This window comes from Oryctolagus cuniculus, chromosome 19 (assembly GCF_051225735.1).
Source record: "Oryctolagus cuniculus isolate XC-2025 breed Fujian yellow rabbit chromosome 19, ASM5122573v1, whole genome shotgun sequence".
Lineage (NCBI taxonomy): Eukaryota > Metazoa > Chordata > Mammalia > Lagomorpha > Leporidae > Oryctolagus > Oryctolagus cuniculus.
In genome coordinates, this window is record NC_142885.1 from 70,373,466 (window position 1) to 70,391,085 (window position 17,620).

A 17,620-nucleotide genomic window follows, 5' to 3' on the forward strand; every position below is an offset into this window, starting at 1 on the left:
GTTCTAGTCCCGGTCGGGGCGCCGGATTCTGTCCCGGTTGCCCCTCTTCCAGGCCAGCTCTCTGCTGTGGCCCGGGAGTGCAGTGGAGGATGGCCCAAGTGCTTGGGCCCTGCACCCCATGGGAGACCAGGATAAGTACCTGGCTCCTGCCATCGGATCAGCGCGGTGCGCCGGCCGCAGCGCACCAGCCATGGCGGCCATTGGGGGGTGAACCAATGGAAAAGGAAGACCTTTCTCTCTGTCTCTCTCTCTCACTGTCCACTCTGCCTGTCAAAAAAAAAAAAAAAAGATTTATTTATTTATTTATTTATTTATTTGAAAGTCAGAATTACAGAGAAAAAGAGAGAGATACAGAAGAAAAAGATCTTCCATCTATTGGTTCACTCCCCAAATGCAGCCGGAGCTGGGTCAATCCAAAGCCAGGAGCCAGGAGCTTCTTCTGGATCTCCCACGTGGGTGCAAGAGACCAAGCATATGGACCATCTTCCACTGCTTTCCCAGGCATATTAGCAGGAAGCTGGATCAGAAGAGCAGCCAGGACTTGAATGCCACACGGGATGCTGGCACCACAGGTGGTGGCTTTACCTGCTACGCCACAGGGCTGGCCCCAGCACAAAACTTTAATTTTCATGAAGTCTAATTTATCAATTTTCTGTTCTATCTTTTCTTTGTAATTTGGTATCTTTTCTAAGAAATCACTGTCTATCCCAAGAACATGAACATTTTCTCCTGCATTTTCTTTTGACTCCCATAGCTCAGTTCTTCAACTTAGGTCTATCACCCGCGCTGAGACGGCTCTGCATCTGAGTGATGTAAATGCCCTTCCATTCTTTGGACTGCAGATATCCAGCTGCTCCAGCACAGTTGCTGGAAAGACACTGAGCTGCCTGGCCCGACTGGCCACAGGGTCGGCTTGCATGACATGGTTTTGCTGTCACTTGGCATTCCTCACTGCACTTGCTTTCTACTCTAGTTAACTGTGTTTCTGAACTCACTGGTCTTAGTTCTTTCTATTTTTGGCCCCCTGCTTATTTCTTACTCTTGTCCACAAGTTTGGGTTTTCAGTTTTTAACCATTAGCAACCTTTAAGTCTCAGGACACAGGCACTCTAGCATGCTGCTCATGCGCAAGCTCCCGTCACAGCTCTCTGTATCTACGCCACGCTCACCCTAACACTATAGAGGGGAAACAGAAGACAGCATTCTGGACCATTCAGTTCTCAAAGAACCCTCCTTCATCTTGGCTGAGTCGATATTTGCCAGGGCCTACTTATTAGCTCATGCTATTTGATGTAAAAATATTCATAAATGTAAATGATAAGCTGACTGCCTTCGGTTATATCACACTTTGATTTCTTGAACCCTCCCCCCATTTTTTGGGTTGTTCTCCATTAACGTTTTTGTCTATACTGCTCTAGGCTGACCCACAGCTCAGTTCTCCTGCACTCTTCCTATCATTTCTGTATCTTGAGATTTATCAACTATTACAGCAATAGTTTCAGACATAACACACCTCCTGACAGGAACAAATTCCCAGGAATTCCTTTCCTCCTGTGGTGCCTGGAATGCACCCTAGTGTTATAGCCCAGCTTCACAATCAAAACCAGAAAAATCATCTGCTCTGACTGTCTAACCCTTCCATTTCCTTACAAACTGAGACTTATTATTTACCTCCATTTGAAATCTTATTAAATCATCAAATGAAGCATAAAAGCATGAGACTATTGAGATGTTCCCATAGGCTTCTATTGGGAAATACAATTCTTCCATTGCTGATATAATCATCAAAGTGGAAACGTGGCACTGGAGCAATAATAACTAATGCTGTAGTTAATGGGAACTACAATGCTGCCAGAAAGTCACAAACCCTTCCTGACAGAAAGTCAAATCAGGACTCACCTCTTTGGAAGAATGTGCTGACCATGAATGCAAAAAAAATTGTGGCAATGGCAAAGCACATCAGAAAAACAAATATCAAAATAGGGTCACTGCTCGTGAACACCGCAACACCATTCACCTACAGAACAATCACAAATGACAAAAATTTTACACAGAAGGAATGAGGTGAAAGCATAAAGTATCTGAAAACAATGCGGAAAATATTTTTTAAAATTCAAGATTATCTTAAACGAAATGATTTATACAGATTTTTAAGGCAAATCTTTAGTTTAGCATCTATTGCCATTTACATATTACGTTCTGTGCATGTATCTTTTTTGAAAAGCCTACGTTTGGATTTAATTTTTGAACCAATATAAATCGTTTTGTAAAGTATTTATTTGTTTCTTTGAAAGGCAGACTGACACAGGGAGAAAGAGAGAGAGAGAGAAATCTATCTATCTTCCACCTGCTCATTTACTCTCAAAATAGTCACAATAGCCAGGGCTGGGCCAAACCAAAGCCAGGAGACCAGAACTCCCCGGTCTCCCATGCAGGTGCAGGGGCCCTAGCACTTGGGCCATAGCCCACTGCCTTCCCAGGCCACAGCAGGGAGCTGGAGTGGAAGCATTACCAGATGATCTCCAACCTGCACTCTGATATGGGATGGTAGCATTGTAAATGGCAGCCTAACCCTCGGTGCCATGACGTGGGTCCCCTGTTGTTTGCTTCTAAAAAGTGAGTTTATTCCATTTGTCATTATCGTTATTACAGATAATTTTGGTATCTCTTTTGATATGTCTTCTGGCCATTTCCTTTATTTTATATATCCTGCTACTTTTGTCTTTGTTTTGTCCAAACTACCACAATATGGGTAATTTAGAAGATAATTTTCATATATCCAAATAGTGGGTTATAATTTAGTCATTAATTGAAAGCTGGCAATTTTAACACCAAATTCTATTAACAAAATAAACATAAAAAATAACAGTGCTGTAGTATATCAGTCAGCTTTTCACTACCACAACAAAATATCAGAGAAAAGTTAACTTTATAAAGAGAAAAGGAGCCGGCGCCGTGGCTCAATAGGCTAATCCTCCACCTTGCGGCGCCGGCAAACCGGGTTCTAGTCCCGGTTGGGGCGCCGGATTCTGTCCCGGTTGCCCCTCTTCCAGGCCAGCTCTCTGCTATGGCCAGGGAGTGCAGTGGAGGATGGCCCAGGTGCTTGGGCCCTGCACCCCATGGGAGACCAGGAAAAGCACCTGGCTCCTGGCTCCTGCCAGGATCAGCGCGGTGCGCCGGCTGCAGCGGCGGCCATTGGAGGGTGAACCAGCGGCAAAGGAAGACCTTTCTCTCTCTGTCTCTCTCTCACTATCCACTCTGCCTGTCAAAAAAAAAAAAAAAAAAAAAAAAAAAAAAAAAAAAAAAAAGAAAAAGAGAAAAGGTTTATGTTGGTTCACACTTCTGGAGGTCCACAGTCCAAGATTATGTGGTTACACTGGTTGGGGTTATGGTTACATGTGGTTATCTGGTGAGGGAATTTTTGCCACGTGACAGGAGGGAGCACGTGGGTCTATGTCTATATGATCTCTTATGAAGCCACCAGGAAATAATCATGAACACTCCACCCTGATGACCCAATTCAATTCAATCACCTTCCAAAGGCCCCACCTTTAGACACTACAACTGGATTAAGTTTGCATCCTCTTAGCACCATTAACAGGACACTTTGGAGACCATACCTTTAACACATGGGCCTTTGGGAGACATTCAACATCTAATTATCCAGACCACAGCACATGGTCATAAAACAATGTTTTGTTTTGTTTTGTTTTGTTTTGTTTTGTTTTGTTTTTACAGGCAGAGTGGACAGTGAGAGAGAGAGACAGAGAGAAAGGTCTTCCTTTTGCCGTTGGTTCAGCCTCCAACGGCCGCCACGCCGGCACGCTGCAGCCGGCGCACTACGCTGATCCGAAGGCAGGAGCCAGGAGCCAGGTACTTATCCTGGTCTCCCATGGGGTGCAAGGCCCAAGTACTTGGGCCATCCTCCACTGCACTCCCTGGCCATAGCAGAGAGCTGGCCTGGAAGAGGGGCAACCGGGACAGGATCTGGCACCCCGACCGGGACTAGAACCTGGTATGCCGGCGCCGCAGGCAGAGGATTAGCCTATTAAGCCACAGTGCCAGCCCAATGTTCTTATTTTTTTACAACTATTTTCAAGTAATTGTGGGGTACAACATTTAATGTTCTCAAGTTTATGAAAAATACATGTTTGGGGGCCAGTGTTGTAGCTTTACATGTTAAGCCACCACCTGCAATGCTGGCATCTCATACGGGCGCTGGTTCACGTCCCGGCTGCTCCACTTCTGATTCAGTTCCCTGATGATGTGCTTGGGAAAGCAAAGCAGCAGAAGATGGCTCAAGTCCTTGGGCTCCTGCCATCCACGTGGGAGACCCAGATGAAGCTCCTGGATCCTGGCCATTGTGGCCATTGGGGAAGTATATCAGCAGATGGAAGATTTCTCTATCCCTCTCTCTCTTTTTTTTTAAAGATTTATTTATTTACTTGAAAGTCAGAGTTGCACAAAGAGAGAAGGAGAAGCAGAGAGAGAGAGTCTTCCATCTGCTGGTTCACTCCCCAGTTGGCTGCAACAACTGGAGCTGCACTGATCTGAAGCCAGGAGCCAGGATCCAGGAGCTTCCTCCAGGTCTCCCACGCAGGTACAGGGGCCCAAGGACTTGGGCCATCTTCTACTGCTTTCCTAGGCCATAGCAGAGAGCTGGATCAGAAGTGGAGCAGCCAGGACTCGAGCTGGTGCCCATATGGGATGCTGGCACTGCAGGCAGCGACTTTACCCACTATGCCACAGTGCCGGCCCCATGAGATTTCTCTATCTCTATCCCTCCCTCTCTCTGTAACTCTGCCTTTCAAATAAATAAAATAAATCGTAAAAAAAAATACATCTCGACAATCTCCTGTAACACAATTACTGCACTCATATCCACTACTTGAAGACAAATGAGCCAGAGGGAAGGTGAAGCTTTCCCTGAACCTAAGGTCCCAACCGCGTAAATCCCCAGTCACCACCTCTCAGCCCGAGGTTTTCCACGTGGTCATCCGTAACTGTGTTTCCGTCACCTTTTGGATATCAGCACCTCCACCCACACCATACCACATTTATTTTTCACCTACTCACAGCTTAGCACATCTTCAGGGACAAGAGACATGTACCTCTATGCAGAAGAGAATGGTCATGACAAAAACCGCAATGCAGACAGAGATGAAGAACATGATGAACCAAGCAACCCAGTGCAGCCAGTTGTCCAGTCCCATCATGCACATGTACTCCTAGAGGAGGAAAGAGGCTGACATTACAGTTCTAACGGGTCTGGCACACTGGGATGAAGAACTGCATGAGAACACTAAAGAGAGCTGGCTAGTAGAGGGCGATGGAGACTGAGCGAGTTACAAGAATGGCACAAGCCAGGGAGCCGCATTCAATGGTTTAGTTATGGTACAGGCAGACTTTGTATTAAAATGATTCTTCTCCTGCAATCGCAAGTATACTGCTGGTTCATTCATTCATAGAAGGCCTACTATAAGTGCATGACTCCAGCGGTCCTGAGGGTAAACACCTGAACTCCTTACTGGGTCCTCACTTAAAAGTCTATTGATGGTTATCGGTTTTTCAAAAGCATTCTTGGGGGTGGGCACTGTGGTGTAGCGGGTAAAGACCTGGAGGAAGCTCCTGGCTCCTGGCTTCAGATTGGCCGAGCTCCAGCCGTTGTGGCTAATTGGGGAGTGAACCAGCAGATAGAAGCTCGCTCTCTCTCTCTCTCTCTCTCTCTCTGCCTCTCCTTCTCTCTCTGTGCAACTCTGACTGTCCAGTAGATAAATAAATCTTTAAAAAAAAAAAAGCATTCTTTAACCTACAGAACAGACTCAAGGACAAAATAGGAAACATGTGACCAATTCAATGACAAACAGCACATTTTATAACCACCATCTCTCTCCACCGGTTCATTCCTAAAATAATCTAACAAACAGGGAAAGTAAATCTACAGCCTGAGTCTGGAAACTAAAAGGGGAGTCCAGGAATACACCAGGAACTCCTCATCACCCTGGGATTTTTCAGTAGGTGCAGAGCCTCCCAATTGGCCCCTGTCTCACTATCAACCAACATCACGCGAACCCAGTGCATCCCCACCACTGATGGCCTCACAAGGCAACTTCTGCTGGTCCCTGCTCCTCACAACTGACTGTCGACACAGCACGCCAGGAGCCCACTCTTCAGCCTCAGACGTTGTCAGTGAGGGTACACAAGGTTCAGGGAGACAGCACCAGGCTACTTAAATAATAGTCACAGGAATCAACAGAAGGAGAAGAAAATTAAGGAGATTTTTTTCAAAGGAGAAGGTGAAGAGAGAAATAAAGGACAAAGTAGACAAACAGAGGAGAGTTGAAAGTACAGTAAAATCAGACTTCAGGAGCAATTCAGCAAGATCAACCATTGTCTAAACTGTGTCCTTCCAAAGAACACTTCCTGTCTACCTTACAGCAAGAAGTGTGCGTTCGTGTGGGCTTTTATACCCTGCACACACTCAGTAGTGAGTCATCCCACAAGCATTTTCTGGACACTTTCCCCGTGGAAGGCAGTGTACTAGCCATCCAGGAATGACCTGGCTGCACATTTCCAGGCTGGAAGCAAGGATTCACAGAGTAAGAACAGATGCACCACCTCACTCGCAGGCAGGTCAAACTGAGCGAAGTCTGGGACATCACTGTGACACCTAAGTGACCTCTGCTGTGGGTTCGTTTCTACTCTGGTGATTGTTTCATTAGCAGCATCCATACAGACCTGCCCAGGACAAGCATCTGGGCAGGAGACTGAGTTACCTTCAGTTTCTTCTCTTTCTCCAGCGAAATGGAATTGATGATGACGAGCTCCACACAGATGAAGCTGAGCATGAGGAGCAACGGGAACTCATTCTGAAGCACCAGGAAGAACCTGTCTTGAATGAAGGGCCCATACGGGAATCGCTTCAGCAGCACACTGAGACTGCCAAACATGTCGGCTGCCGTGTTGTGAGCGTGATGCCACATGACGGCCTTGTCCACAGCATGCTGGATGGCCAGGAAGCCTTCTCTATTGTATCCTGTAAGAGAACAGTGCATATCAAGCATAAGAAATTTAAAAAGACTGAGGGCACAAAGCAACTGGTACCTCAGAGGGATCACGGCTAGTCATTCAGAGACAGACAAGACAGCAGTAGGAAAGGTGTCCCTACAGACCACATGCTAATGCGCGAGAAGTCACAGCACAGACCCCGGGGTCGAGGGGATGACACCTGTGATCAGAAAGTAGGGTAAAGGAGTCCGGGCAGCCACAACAAGGGATTACAATGCAAGAATTTTCCATGGGGCCACATCATCTTCCCTTAGTGCCCAGGCTTTGGGGAAAGGGTGCTTGTTCTATAGTTTTAATCATCCAGCATGTACAAGAGAGTTACACTCAAAGCAGTTGACAGACGCAGCCACCCTGGCCTTCCGTGACCTGTTTCTGGGTCACTGCCGCAGCTGTGATCCAAGCCTTATCACAGCAACTCTCATTTCAACACAGTGCAATTGGTATGCTGGAGTCAGCTCTTCAGAAAGACAAAGATTCCTGTTTTGGGGTTTTCTGAGACAATGACCCCAGCACCAAGCAGGATGGCCAGGCCCCAACGTGAGGCACACCAGCCCTGGAGCCGAGGACTGTGCTCTCCCGATGGCCTAGATCCCAGCAGACCCCCACGCTGCCAAGACAGAAAAGGGGGGAACAAACTGCTGGTAACGCTCCGGAAACTTGCACATTCTTGATTTTGTGTGCTGAAACCTTTGGAGCAGCACAGGGGACTGGAAGCATTTGGATTCAGATTCCCTGCGGGTATGCAGGCAGGCCGAAGGCCTCAAGCCACTGTGAGGCCATGCTCCAATGACGTCCATGTTACCAATTTGTTTTTCTAGGAACACTTAGTTCCCTGGAGGGCATCACCTTAAATCCCTCACAAGGAGAGCCACCAAAAACCTAGACTGAGTTGGAGGGCACGAGGCCACCATGAGAGGATGGGCACACAGACATTCTTCAGGACATGGCACTCACTGTGAAGGGCGGAGGATAAACTGACCTTGGTGCTGCCCCTCTACTTCTCCAGAAGCCAGAGGTGGCCAGAGGTGAGAGTTGAGGGCGGCAATAATGCAGGGAGCATGCTCAGGGAACACATTTAGGTGTCTGCTGTCAGATCCAGCTGGATCGTGTCCATGGGAGGGGGCAGGCTGATGGAAGGAGTCACTGTCAAGGCTGTCCCCCACCCTCACTGAAGGGTGCTGCGGCAGAAAGCACATCTTCCTCAGGAGCGAGAATGGCAGAGGCCAGGGCCCCAGCTTTGAGACCACACCTGCATCTCAGGACAAGGAGGGACTCACGGGAAAATCACAACCCTCGGGAATTAATTTTCTATCCACTCATCCTGAGCAAGATGGGGAGAAGAAAGGACATTTTTCCAAGCAAGAGTTCTAAATGGGGACCAAAGGAGTGGCGACAACACATCCAGCAAAGACAATGAGGCCAGGAAGGAGAGGGCCTGGCATTCCTCTTCCTGTCCTGGTAGGCATAGGGCAGTGGGGACAGAAGACTCTAGCCAGGGTGAGCAGAATCAAAGTGAGACATCAGCCCATGAACAGGCCAGAGTTTAAGGACCTTGGAGGTAGAGCTTGGAGATACCCCCCGAGCAGGAACAGAATCTCTCTACGGCCTGGGAAAGCAGAAGGTGGCCCAAGTGCTTGGGTCCCTATACCCTCATGGGAGACAGGAAGAAGCTCCTGGCTCCTGGCTTTGGATTGGCTCAGTTCTGGCTGAAGCCATTTGGGGAGAGAATCGGTGATGGAATACCCTTCTCTCTGACTCTCCTTCTCCCTGTCTATAACTCTACCTCTCAAATAATAAATAAAATCTCTAAAAAAGAATGTAAGCATTTTACTGAACATCACATTCTGAAAGGTTACTTCCTCAGTGGCCGGGGACACACTGGTCCAGCTAGATGTCAGGCAGGAAAAACCAGAGAGCCCACAAGTACACTGCAGGACCGCGGTGAGAAGCAGACTTCAGGGCTTCCTTACCAGGGCTTCCGCCGTCAGCTTGCTTGTACATCCGGGGTTCTTGGAGTGGATTCGGAGGATAAAGAAAGGATGTGCACCAGCCTTCAGGGTCATTTTGAAGAATGAACAAATGCCTAAGTGGTAAAAAATTCCTCTGAATGTAACTGAAGCGCAAACTATACTGAACCTATGAAAGACAGAGAGAAAACCAGTTCAGTCACGAGGTCCCGGAATTCAGCAAAGGCGCAGGACCGCAGAGCTGTGCCTGGAGGAAGGGCTCCCAGTGCCGGCGACCACTGTGGGAGGGCGAGGACACCACAGCAGGGTTCCTCCTGTGTTCTCTGGATATCATCCTGGAGAACCAACACTGGCCTGCGGAGCCAGCCTCGGGAAGGGAGCGCACAGGAGTGAAGAGCTGGAGCTCTGGATCCACGCAACCTGGGCCTGAGCCCACATCACCTTGGGAAAGTTTCTTCATCTTTGTGCCTCAGTTTCCTCATCAGGGAAATGGGGATAACAACAGCACTCACCTCAGACCACAGTGGGGTCAAATGAGACAGGGCCTGCAATGGCCTGGCATTAGTAAGTCCTTGAAACATACTGCTGCTTCTTGTATTAACACATCTCCTTCCATCTACCAACATAACACCTACATTCTCAAAATAATCATCAAGGGGCCGGTGCTGTGGCATAGTGGGTAAAGCCGCTGCCTGCAGTGCCGGCATCCCATATGGGCGCCAGTTTGAGTTCCGGCTGCTCCACTTCTGATCCAGCTCTCTGCTATGGCCTGGGAAAGCAGCAGCAGATGGCCCAGGTCCGTGGGTACCTGCACCCATGTGGGAGACCCAGAAGAAGCTCCTGGCTCCTAGTTTCTGATCGGCGCAGCTCCAGTTGTTGTGGCCAATTGGGGAGTGAACCAGCAGATAGAAGACCTCTCTCTCTCGCCCTCTCTCCCTCTCTCTCTCTGTTTCTCTGTAACTCTTCCTTTCAATAAATAAAAATATTTCTAAAAACTAATCATCAGAGGCCAGCGCCGCGGCTCACTAGGCTAATCCTCCGCCTGCGGTGCCAGCACACAGGGTTCTAGTCCCGGTCAGGGCACCGGATTCTGTCCTGGTTTCTCCTCTTCCTGTCCAGCTCTCTGCTGTGGCCTAGGAGTGCAGTGGAGGATGGCCCAAGTGCTTGGGCCCTGCACCCACATGGGAGACCAGGAGGAGCACCTGGCTCCTGGCTTCGGATCAGCGTGGTGCGCCAGCCACAGCAGCCATTGGGGGTTGAACCAACGGCAAAGGAAGACCTTTCTCTCTGTCTCTCTCTCTCACTGTCCACTCTGCCTGTCAAAAAAAAAAAAAAAAAAAAAGCTAATCATCAGAGAAACTGTAGTAGAGCAAAAAGCTATAAATGAAGGGTTTTCTCATCCCCAAACATAAACCAAATATTTCAGGGTTGAAAATACTGATTTTTCTTTGAATATACACACAGACCTACCATATCTGAAGTCTGTGATATTAGTAATGATGACAACAATAACTAATCTCTCTGGAAAATTCCTCTGTGCTAGTGTCTATTCTAAGCACTTTACAGGCACAACTTCATTTAATTCTCAGAACAACTCTGTAAGTTAGGGACTAATAATACCCCTACCACACGAGCATGGACACTGAGGCTCACAAGTACCAGGAACTTCTCCAAGGTTACACAGCTGGCAAGTTGCAGGGCTGGGATTCACATCTGGTGCCTGGTGCTGGAGTCAACCAACTGCCGTGAGAACTCTTGGACACCTGGGGTTGCTTGCTCAGAACAAGCCTTTTCTTTCAAAGATTGAAAACCAGAAGGGACCTCAAAGTGTTAAGTTGTCATAGGACCATTCGCTTATCCCCTTGCAACTGAAATGCCCACGAGGCCACCGAGGGAAACAGGAGAGCATCAGTTTCCTGAACATGAAGGGTGAGTGGCTCAACAAGACTATTACGGGAAAGAGATTCTCACCTCAAGTGGCAAAGGGTCATTGCTGTCATTGAATCTATGGTGAAAAACAATTCCTGTCAGAATGTAGAAAGCTTTGTGATCCTTAATTATGTAATTTTCAAACACAGGTACTGAAGAGAAGCCTAGAACTACAGAGAAAAATCCAATCAGTGAGTGGCTAGTGTGAAGGCAAAGCTCCCCAGATCCTTCATCTCTGCCTAAGAAGACTTCAGAGTGCCAGCTAACTCCACCATTCACTCAGCAAACATGCCAGTGCAGAGTTTTTTTTTTGAAGATTTTATTTATTTGAAAGAGTTACAGAGAGAGGTAGAGAGAGAGAGGTCTTCCATCCCCTGGTTCACTCCCCAGATGGCCACAATGGCCAGAGCTGTGCCAATCCGAAGCCAGGAGCCAGGAGATTCGTCCAGGTCTCCCACATGGGTACAGGGGCCCAAGGACTTGGGCCATCCTCCACTGCTTTCCTAGGCCATAGCAGAGAGCTGGATTGGAAGAGGAGCAGCCAGGACTAGAACCGGCGCCCATATGGGATGCCGGCGTTGCAGACCAGGGCGTTAACCCGCTGCACCACAGAGCTGGTCCCAGAGATTTTTTTTTTTTTTTTTTTTTTTTTTTTGACAGGCAGAGTGGACAGTGAGAGAGAGAGACAGAGAGAAAGGTCTTCCTTTGCCGTTGGTTCACCCTCCAATGGCCGCCGCGGCCGGTGCGCTGCGGCCGGCGCACCGCGCTGATCCGATGGCAGGAGCCAGGAGCCAGGTGCTTTTCCTGGTCTCCCATGGGGTGCAGGGCCCAAGCACCTGGGCCATCCTCCACTGCACTCCCTGGCCACAGCAGAGGGCTGGCCTGGAAGAGGGGCAACCGGGACAGAATCCGGCACCCCGACCGGGACTAGAACCCGGTGTGCCGGCGCCGCTAGGCGGAGGATTAGCCTAGTGAGCCGCGGCGCCGGCCACCAGAGATTTTTTTTTTAAGGGCAACAGAAAATGAGGTAAAGAGGTTGAGACGTATGATTCTTGTTATTCAGTTCAGAACTTTAGTCTGTGGTCCCGGGAACTGCAGCACCTGTCTTGGGACATCAAGGAAGTCACGTGAAGGAAGACAAAGAAAGAAGTTAAGTCCCAGTCACACAGGTCTGACACAGATCAAGCCTTGCGGTTTGTTTTCCTTAAAAGTTGAGGTTTGGGGCCGGCGTTGTGGCACAGTGATTAAGCTGCTGCCTACAGTGCCAGCAGAGTGGACAGTGAGAGAGACAGAGAGAAAGGTCTTCCTTTGCCGTTGGTTCACTCTCCAACGGCGCACCGCGCTGATCCGAAGGCAGGAGCCAGGTGCTCCTCCTGATCTCCCATGTGGGTGCAGGGCCCAAGCACTTGGGCCATCCTCCACTGCACTCCTAGGCCACAGCAGAGAGCTGGCCTGGAAGAGGGGCAACTGGGACAGAATCCGGCACCCCGACTGGGACTAGAACCCGGTGTGCTGATGCTGCTAGGTGGAGGATTAGCCTATTAAGCCACGGCACCAGCCCTGTTCCACTTCTGATCCAGCTCTCTGCTAATGACCTGAAAAGGCAGTGGAAGATGGTTCAAGTACTTGGGCCCCTGCACCCACGTGGGGGACCCAGATGAAGCTCCTAGCTCCTGGCTTTGGTCTGGCCCAGCCTTGGCTACTTTGGCCACTTGGAGAGTGAACCAGCAGAAGGAAGACCTCTCTCTGTGTCTAAAAATTTATTAGTAAAAACGGGCTTTTGGCACAGCAGTTAAATCTCCACCTGGGATACCCATATCCCATAGAGGGTATCTAGGTTTGAATTCTGGAAACTCTTCTTTCAGTCCAGCTTCTGCTGATGCGCACTCTGGGAGGCAGCAGGCAGCTCATGTAGTTGGGTCCCTGCCACTCACTCGAGACCCTGGATAGAGTTCTGGGCTGCTGGCTTCTGCCTGCACCAGCCCCAGCTGTTGCATGCATTTGGGGAGTCAACCAGTGGATGCAATGTATCTCTCTCTTTCTGTAACCGCCTTTCAAATGAACAAAATCCAAAAAATATTTAAAATAAATAGCTTTTTAAAATTTTAATAGGGGCTTACATTGTGGCACAGTGTGTTGAGATGCCAGCACTCCATACGAGCACAGCTTGGAGCCCCAGCTTCTCTACTTCTGATCCAGCTCCCTGCTAATGTGCCTGGGAAAGCAGCAGAAGATGGCCCAAGTACTTACACCCCTGTACCACATGGGAGACCTGGATGGAGTTCCAGGCTCCTGGCTTCAGCTTGGCCTAATCCTGGTTATTGGGATCATTTGGGGAGTGAACTAGTAAATGGACGATCTGTCCACTCTGTCTGTCAAAAAAAAAAAAAAAAAAAAAAACTTCACATTTAACTTTTGTTTTTATATAGACAGAGAAGGGGAGAGATGGAGAGAGAAGTCTTCCATCCACTGATTCACTCCCCAAATGGCCACAAAGTCTAGAGCTGGGCCAATCCAAAGCCAGGAGCCAGGAGCTGCTTCTGGGTCTCCTGCATGGGTACAGGGGCCTAAGCACTTGGGCCATCTCGCACTGCTTTCCCAGCCATTAGCACGGAGCTGCATCATAAGTGGAAGAGCCAGGACTCAAACCTGCACCCATATGGGATGCTGAGGCCCCAGAGGATTAACCCACTACACCATAGCTCCAGCCAACATTCAACATTTTAATTAGCCTTGTGACATAAATATACAAGTCTCCAGTGTGTTGCTTAAAATAACAAAAGCACCACATGGACAGACCTCCCTTAACTATTAATTCTCTATGCTCTTTAAAATGTGAGAACCCCAGATTCAGAATCATTACTGCAAGGATTCTCAGAAAAAAACTTCAACTGGTACTGTATAAAAATATCCCCCCATGTAGTGTCTAACCTTCAAGCTCAACGTCAAAGTCTTGCTCCACCCTCTCAGTGACAGCCTTCACAGCCTCGCTCTGGGAAGGGATGTAAGCTAGCTGAAGTCTGCTTTTCTGAGGATAATTAAAGAAGAGTTCTGGGAGTGAATTGACATCGAATGCACTGTAGTTAGAAGCTGGTCTTCTTCTTGGCACACTGTTGAAACGAAGGTACAATATGATCGCAGAGAACAGGAATGGCATCAAGATTTCAAGGACTGTCACCACCGTCTTCCGCTTCTAAAACCAAAACAAAAGCTGCACGTTAGCCAACAGGGACACAAGACAAAATCTCGGAGTGGGATGTCTTCCTCGGAGAACCTGTCACTTCTTCCAGTTTCCTTTGCAACACAGGAGAAAGAAAAAACAGAATGAGAAGTAGCTAGAAACATCCACTTTTAGCTTTTCTATAACACCAGTGGCAGGAAATCAGTAACAATGATGTCATCTTTCGTAACTCAGGTTCATGGAATTACTATGGAAACATGATTCAACTATAGGAAACAGGCCTTCACAAGTTCTTAATTCTTTAACTCATTAGAAACCAAATTATCTTAAACATTCAGTCCTTCCCAACAGACTGCATTTCCCGAGATCTGCACACCCACCTTCAGGATGAAGTTCTTCCAGAGAAGCAGCTTCAGCCTCTGGAACACCGCCATTCTGCCAGCTGGAGGAGGGCTCATGTCTAGTCAGGAAGCAAGCAGGGGTGTCATGCATAACAGAGAATGCCAAGGGGTGCCCTTTCATCCTGAAAGCTCACTGTGACTAGGATACTAGGCTAGACTGCGTCTCCTCAGCCAGCTCCTGACTTCTTTCTTTATGATTCTTGCACCTCCCTCAACCAGCACACATCCCTGTGCCCCCAAGCCACAGTCTGTGGACAGATTTCTTCTTCCCAGACACTCCTTAGGTGACCTCACTCTGCTCTTGGGTTGAATCCATCTACATGCTGATGGCTTCAAAACCTTTATCTCTAGCCTGCACTTCGCCTGTAGCCCTAAACCATCTCCACACATTTCATCTCAAACGGGACAAGGGAAAACTGGTCTATTCATACTCTTCCTAAAACATATTATCTGGGGCCAGCATTGTAGCATAGTAGGTCAAGACTCTGCCTGTGGAACTGGCATCCCATTTGGGCACTGGTGAGAGTCCCAGCTGCTCCACTTCCAATCCAGCTCTCTGCTGTGGCCTGGGAAGGCAGTGGAGGATGGCCCAAGTGCTTGGGCTCCCACATCCACATGGGAGACCAGGAAGCAGCTCCTGGCTCCTGGCTTCAGATGGGCCGAGCTCCAATCATTGGTCATTTGGGGAGTGAATCAACAGATGGAAGATCTCTCTCTGTCTCTGTCTCTGTCACTCTGCCTCTCAAATAAATAAATTAAAACAAAAACAGAAATATCACCCTAGGGTCTCTCTCACCTCAGTTAATGTCACATTTTTTGAGTTGGACAGGATTATTTCTTTTCTTTTCTTTTTTCTTTTCTTTTTTTTTTTTTTTTTTTTTTTTTGACAGGCAGAGTGGACAGTGAGAGAGAGAGACAGAGAGAAAGGTCTTCCTTTTGCCGTTGGTTCACCCTCCAATGGCCGCCACGGCCGGCGGGCTGTGGCTGGCGCACCACGCCGATCCAATGGCAAGAGCAAGGTGCTTCTCCTGGTCTCCCATGGGGTGCAGGGCCCAAGCACTTGGGCCATCCTCCACTGCACTCCCTGGCCACAGCAGAGAGCTGGCCTGGAAGAGGAGCAACCGGGACAGAATCCGGCGCCCCGACTGGGACTAGAACCCGGTGTGCCGGCACTAGCAAGGCGGAGGATTAGCCTAGTGAGCCGTGGTGCCGGCCAGGATTATTTCTTCACTTATTTTTTCTCTTTCACAGCCCAAATCCAGTGTTTCAGCAAATCCTGTTGGGTCTACCTTTAAAATATTCCCAAAATTCAATACCTTGTCACCACACTTACAGTATCACCCCCTGCCTCAGTTTCTGCAGTAGCTTCTCCAGTGCCACCTTGCAATCTATTTTTCACTTAGCAATAACAATGTGGTTCAGATCAGATCACATCCACTCCTTTGCTCGAAACTCTGATGCTTCCCATGTCTCTCCAGGCAAAAGTGTGGCCTTATAACGACCTGCAGACTTCTCCAGCAAGCAGATGTTTCTAGCTTTCCTGTCGCCTCTCCACTCATCTCCTTTCTCCTTGCTGCTAATCCCAGAACACACCAAATAACCGTGGCCTTAAAATGTGCATTTCCTCTGTCAAGGACAAGTACCCACTTCCCTCCTATGTGGACACGGCTAGTGCACCTACTTATTTTAGATCTTTGTTCAAAACTCACCTTCTCTGTGATGCTTTTATCAACCATCTTATATAAAAGTAAAACATTCCTGGGGCCGGCGCTGGGGAGCAGCAGGTTAATGCCCTGGCCTGAAGCATATGGGTGCCAGTTCGAGACCCAGCTGCTCCTCTTCCGAAACAGCTCCCTGCTATGGCCTGGGAAAGCACTACAAGATGGCCCAAGTGCTTGGGCCCCTGCACCTGCGTGGGAGACCCAGAAGAAATCCCTGGCTCCTGGCTCCTGAGTTTGTATCAGCCCAGCTCCTGCCAATGCAGTCATCTGGGGAGTGAATCAGCAGATAGGAGACCTCTCTCTCTGTGTTTGCCTCATTGTAACTCTGCCTTTCAAATACATAAGTAAATCTTGAGAGAGAGAGAGATGAAAGAAACAGGGATCCTATAAGGACGGGGGGAATATGATTATTGTTCCTAGAACGTTATCAACCTTGGCTATGTTGCGTCTGTTGTCTCTGCTTTACTTCCTACAATGCTACATCCTTAAAGATAGGGACACGGCCCTTTCCTCAGGAACACGAATTTCAGGAGCCAGCGCTTTGGTGCAGTGCATAAAGCTGCTGCCTGCAGTGCCGGCATCCCATATGGCTGGTGGTTTGAGTCCCAGCTGCTCCACTTCTGATTTAGCTCTCTGCTATGGCCTGGGAAAGCAGCAGAACATGGCCCAAGATCTTGGACCCCCATACCTATGTGGGAAGACCCAGAGGAAGCTCCTGGCTCCTGACTTCAAACTGGTGCAGCTCTGGCCATTGTGGCCAACTGGGGAGTGAACCAGTGGATGGAAGACCTCTCTCTTTCTGCCTTTCCTTCTCTCACTGGGTTAATTCTAACTTTCAAATAAATAAATAAATATTTTTAGAGATATATTTATCTATTTTTTTGAAAGTCAGAGTTACACAGAGAGAAGGAGAGGCAGAGAGAGAGAGAGAGAGAGAGAGAGAGAGAGAGAGAGAAAGAGAGAGAGGTCTTCCATTCGATGGTTCACTTCCCAAATGGCTACAATAGCTGGACCTGCGCCAATCCGAAGCCAGAAGCCAGGAGCTTCTTCCACGTCTCCCATGCGGGTGCAGGGGCCCAAGGACTTGGGCCATCTTCTATTGCTTTCCCAGGCCATAGTAGAGAGCTGAATTGGAAGTGGAACACCCAGCTCTTGAACCGGCGCCAATATGGGATGCCGGCACTTCAGGCCAGGGCATCAACCCACTGCACCACAGTGCCAGCCCCAGTAAATAAATCTTAAAAAAAATTCAAGGGGCTAGCGCTGTGGCACAGCGGTTTAAAGCCCTGGCCTGAAGCACCGGCATCCCATATGGGCGCCAGTTCTAGTCCCAGCTGCTCCTCTTCCGATCCAG

At 48.6% G+C, this 17,620-nt stretch overlaps 1 protein-coding gene across 1 annotated transcript in view; it reads right to left on the reverse strand.

Annotated features, from left to right (window-relative positions):
• Positions 1–17,620, reverse strand: part of LOC100346422 (ATP-binding cassette sub-family A member 17) — a 104,743-nt gene that overhangs the window by 74,201 nt on the left and 12,922 nt on the right. The window contains exons 4-10 of the mRNA XM_051836195.3: positions 14,525–14,604; positions 13,895–14,156; positions 11,006–11,133; positions 9,038–9,203; positions 6,776–7,035; positions 5,111–5,227; positions 1,899–2,016 (exon numbers count right to left, since the gene is read on the reverse strand). Of these exons, the coding sequence (XP_051692155.3) occupies positions 1,899–2,016; positions 5,111–5,227; positions 6,776–7,035; positions 9,038–9,203; positions 11,006–11,133; positions 13,895–14,156; positions 14,525–14,602 (1,129 nt within the window). The 5' untranslated portion in view covers positions 14,603–14,604. The remainder of the gene's footprint in view (positions 1–1,898; positions 2,017–5,110; positions 5,228–6,775; positions 7,036–9,037; positions 9,204–11,005; positions 11,134–13,894; positions 14,157–14,524; positions 14,605–17,620) is intronic.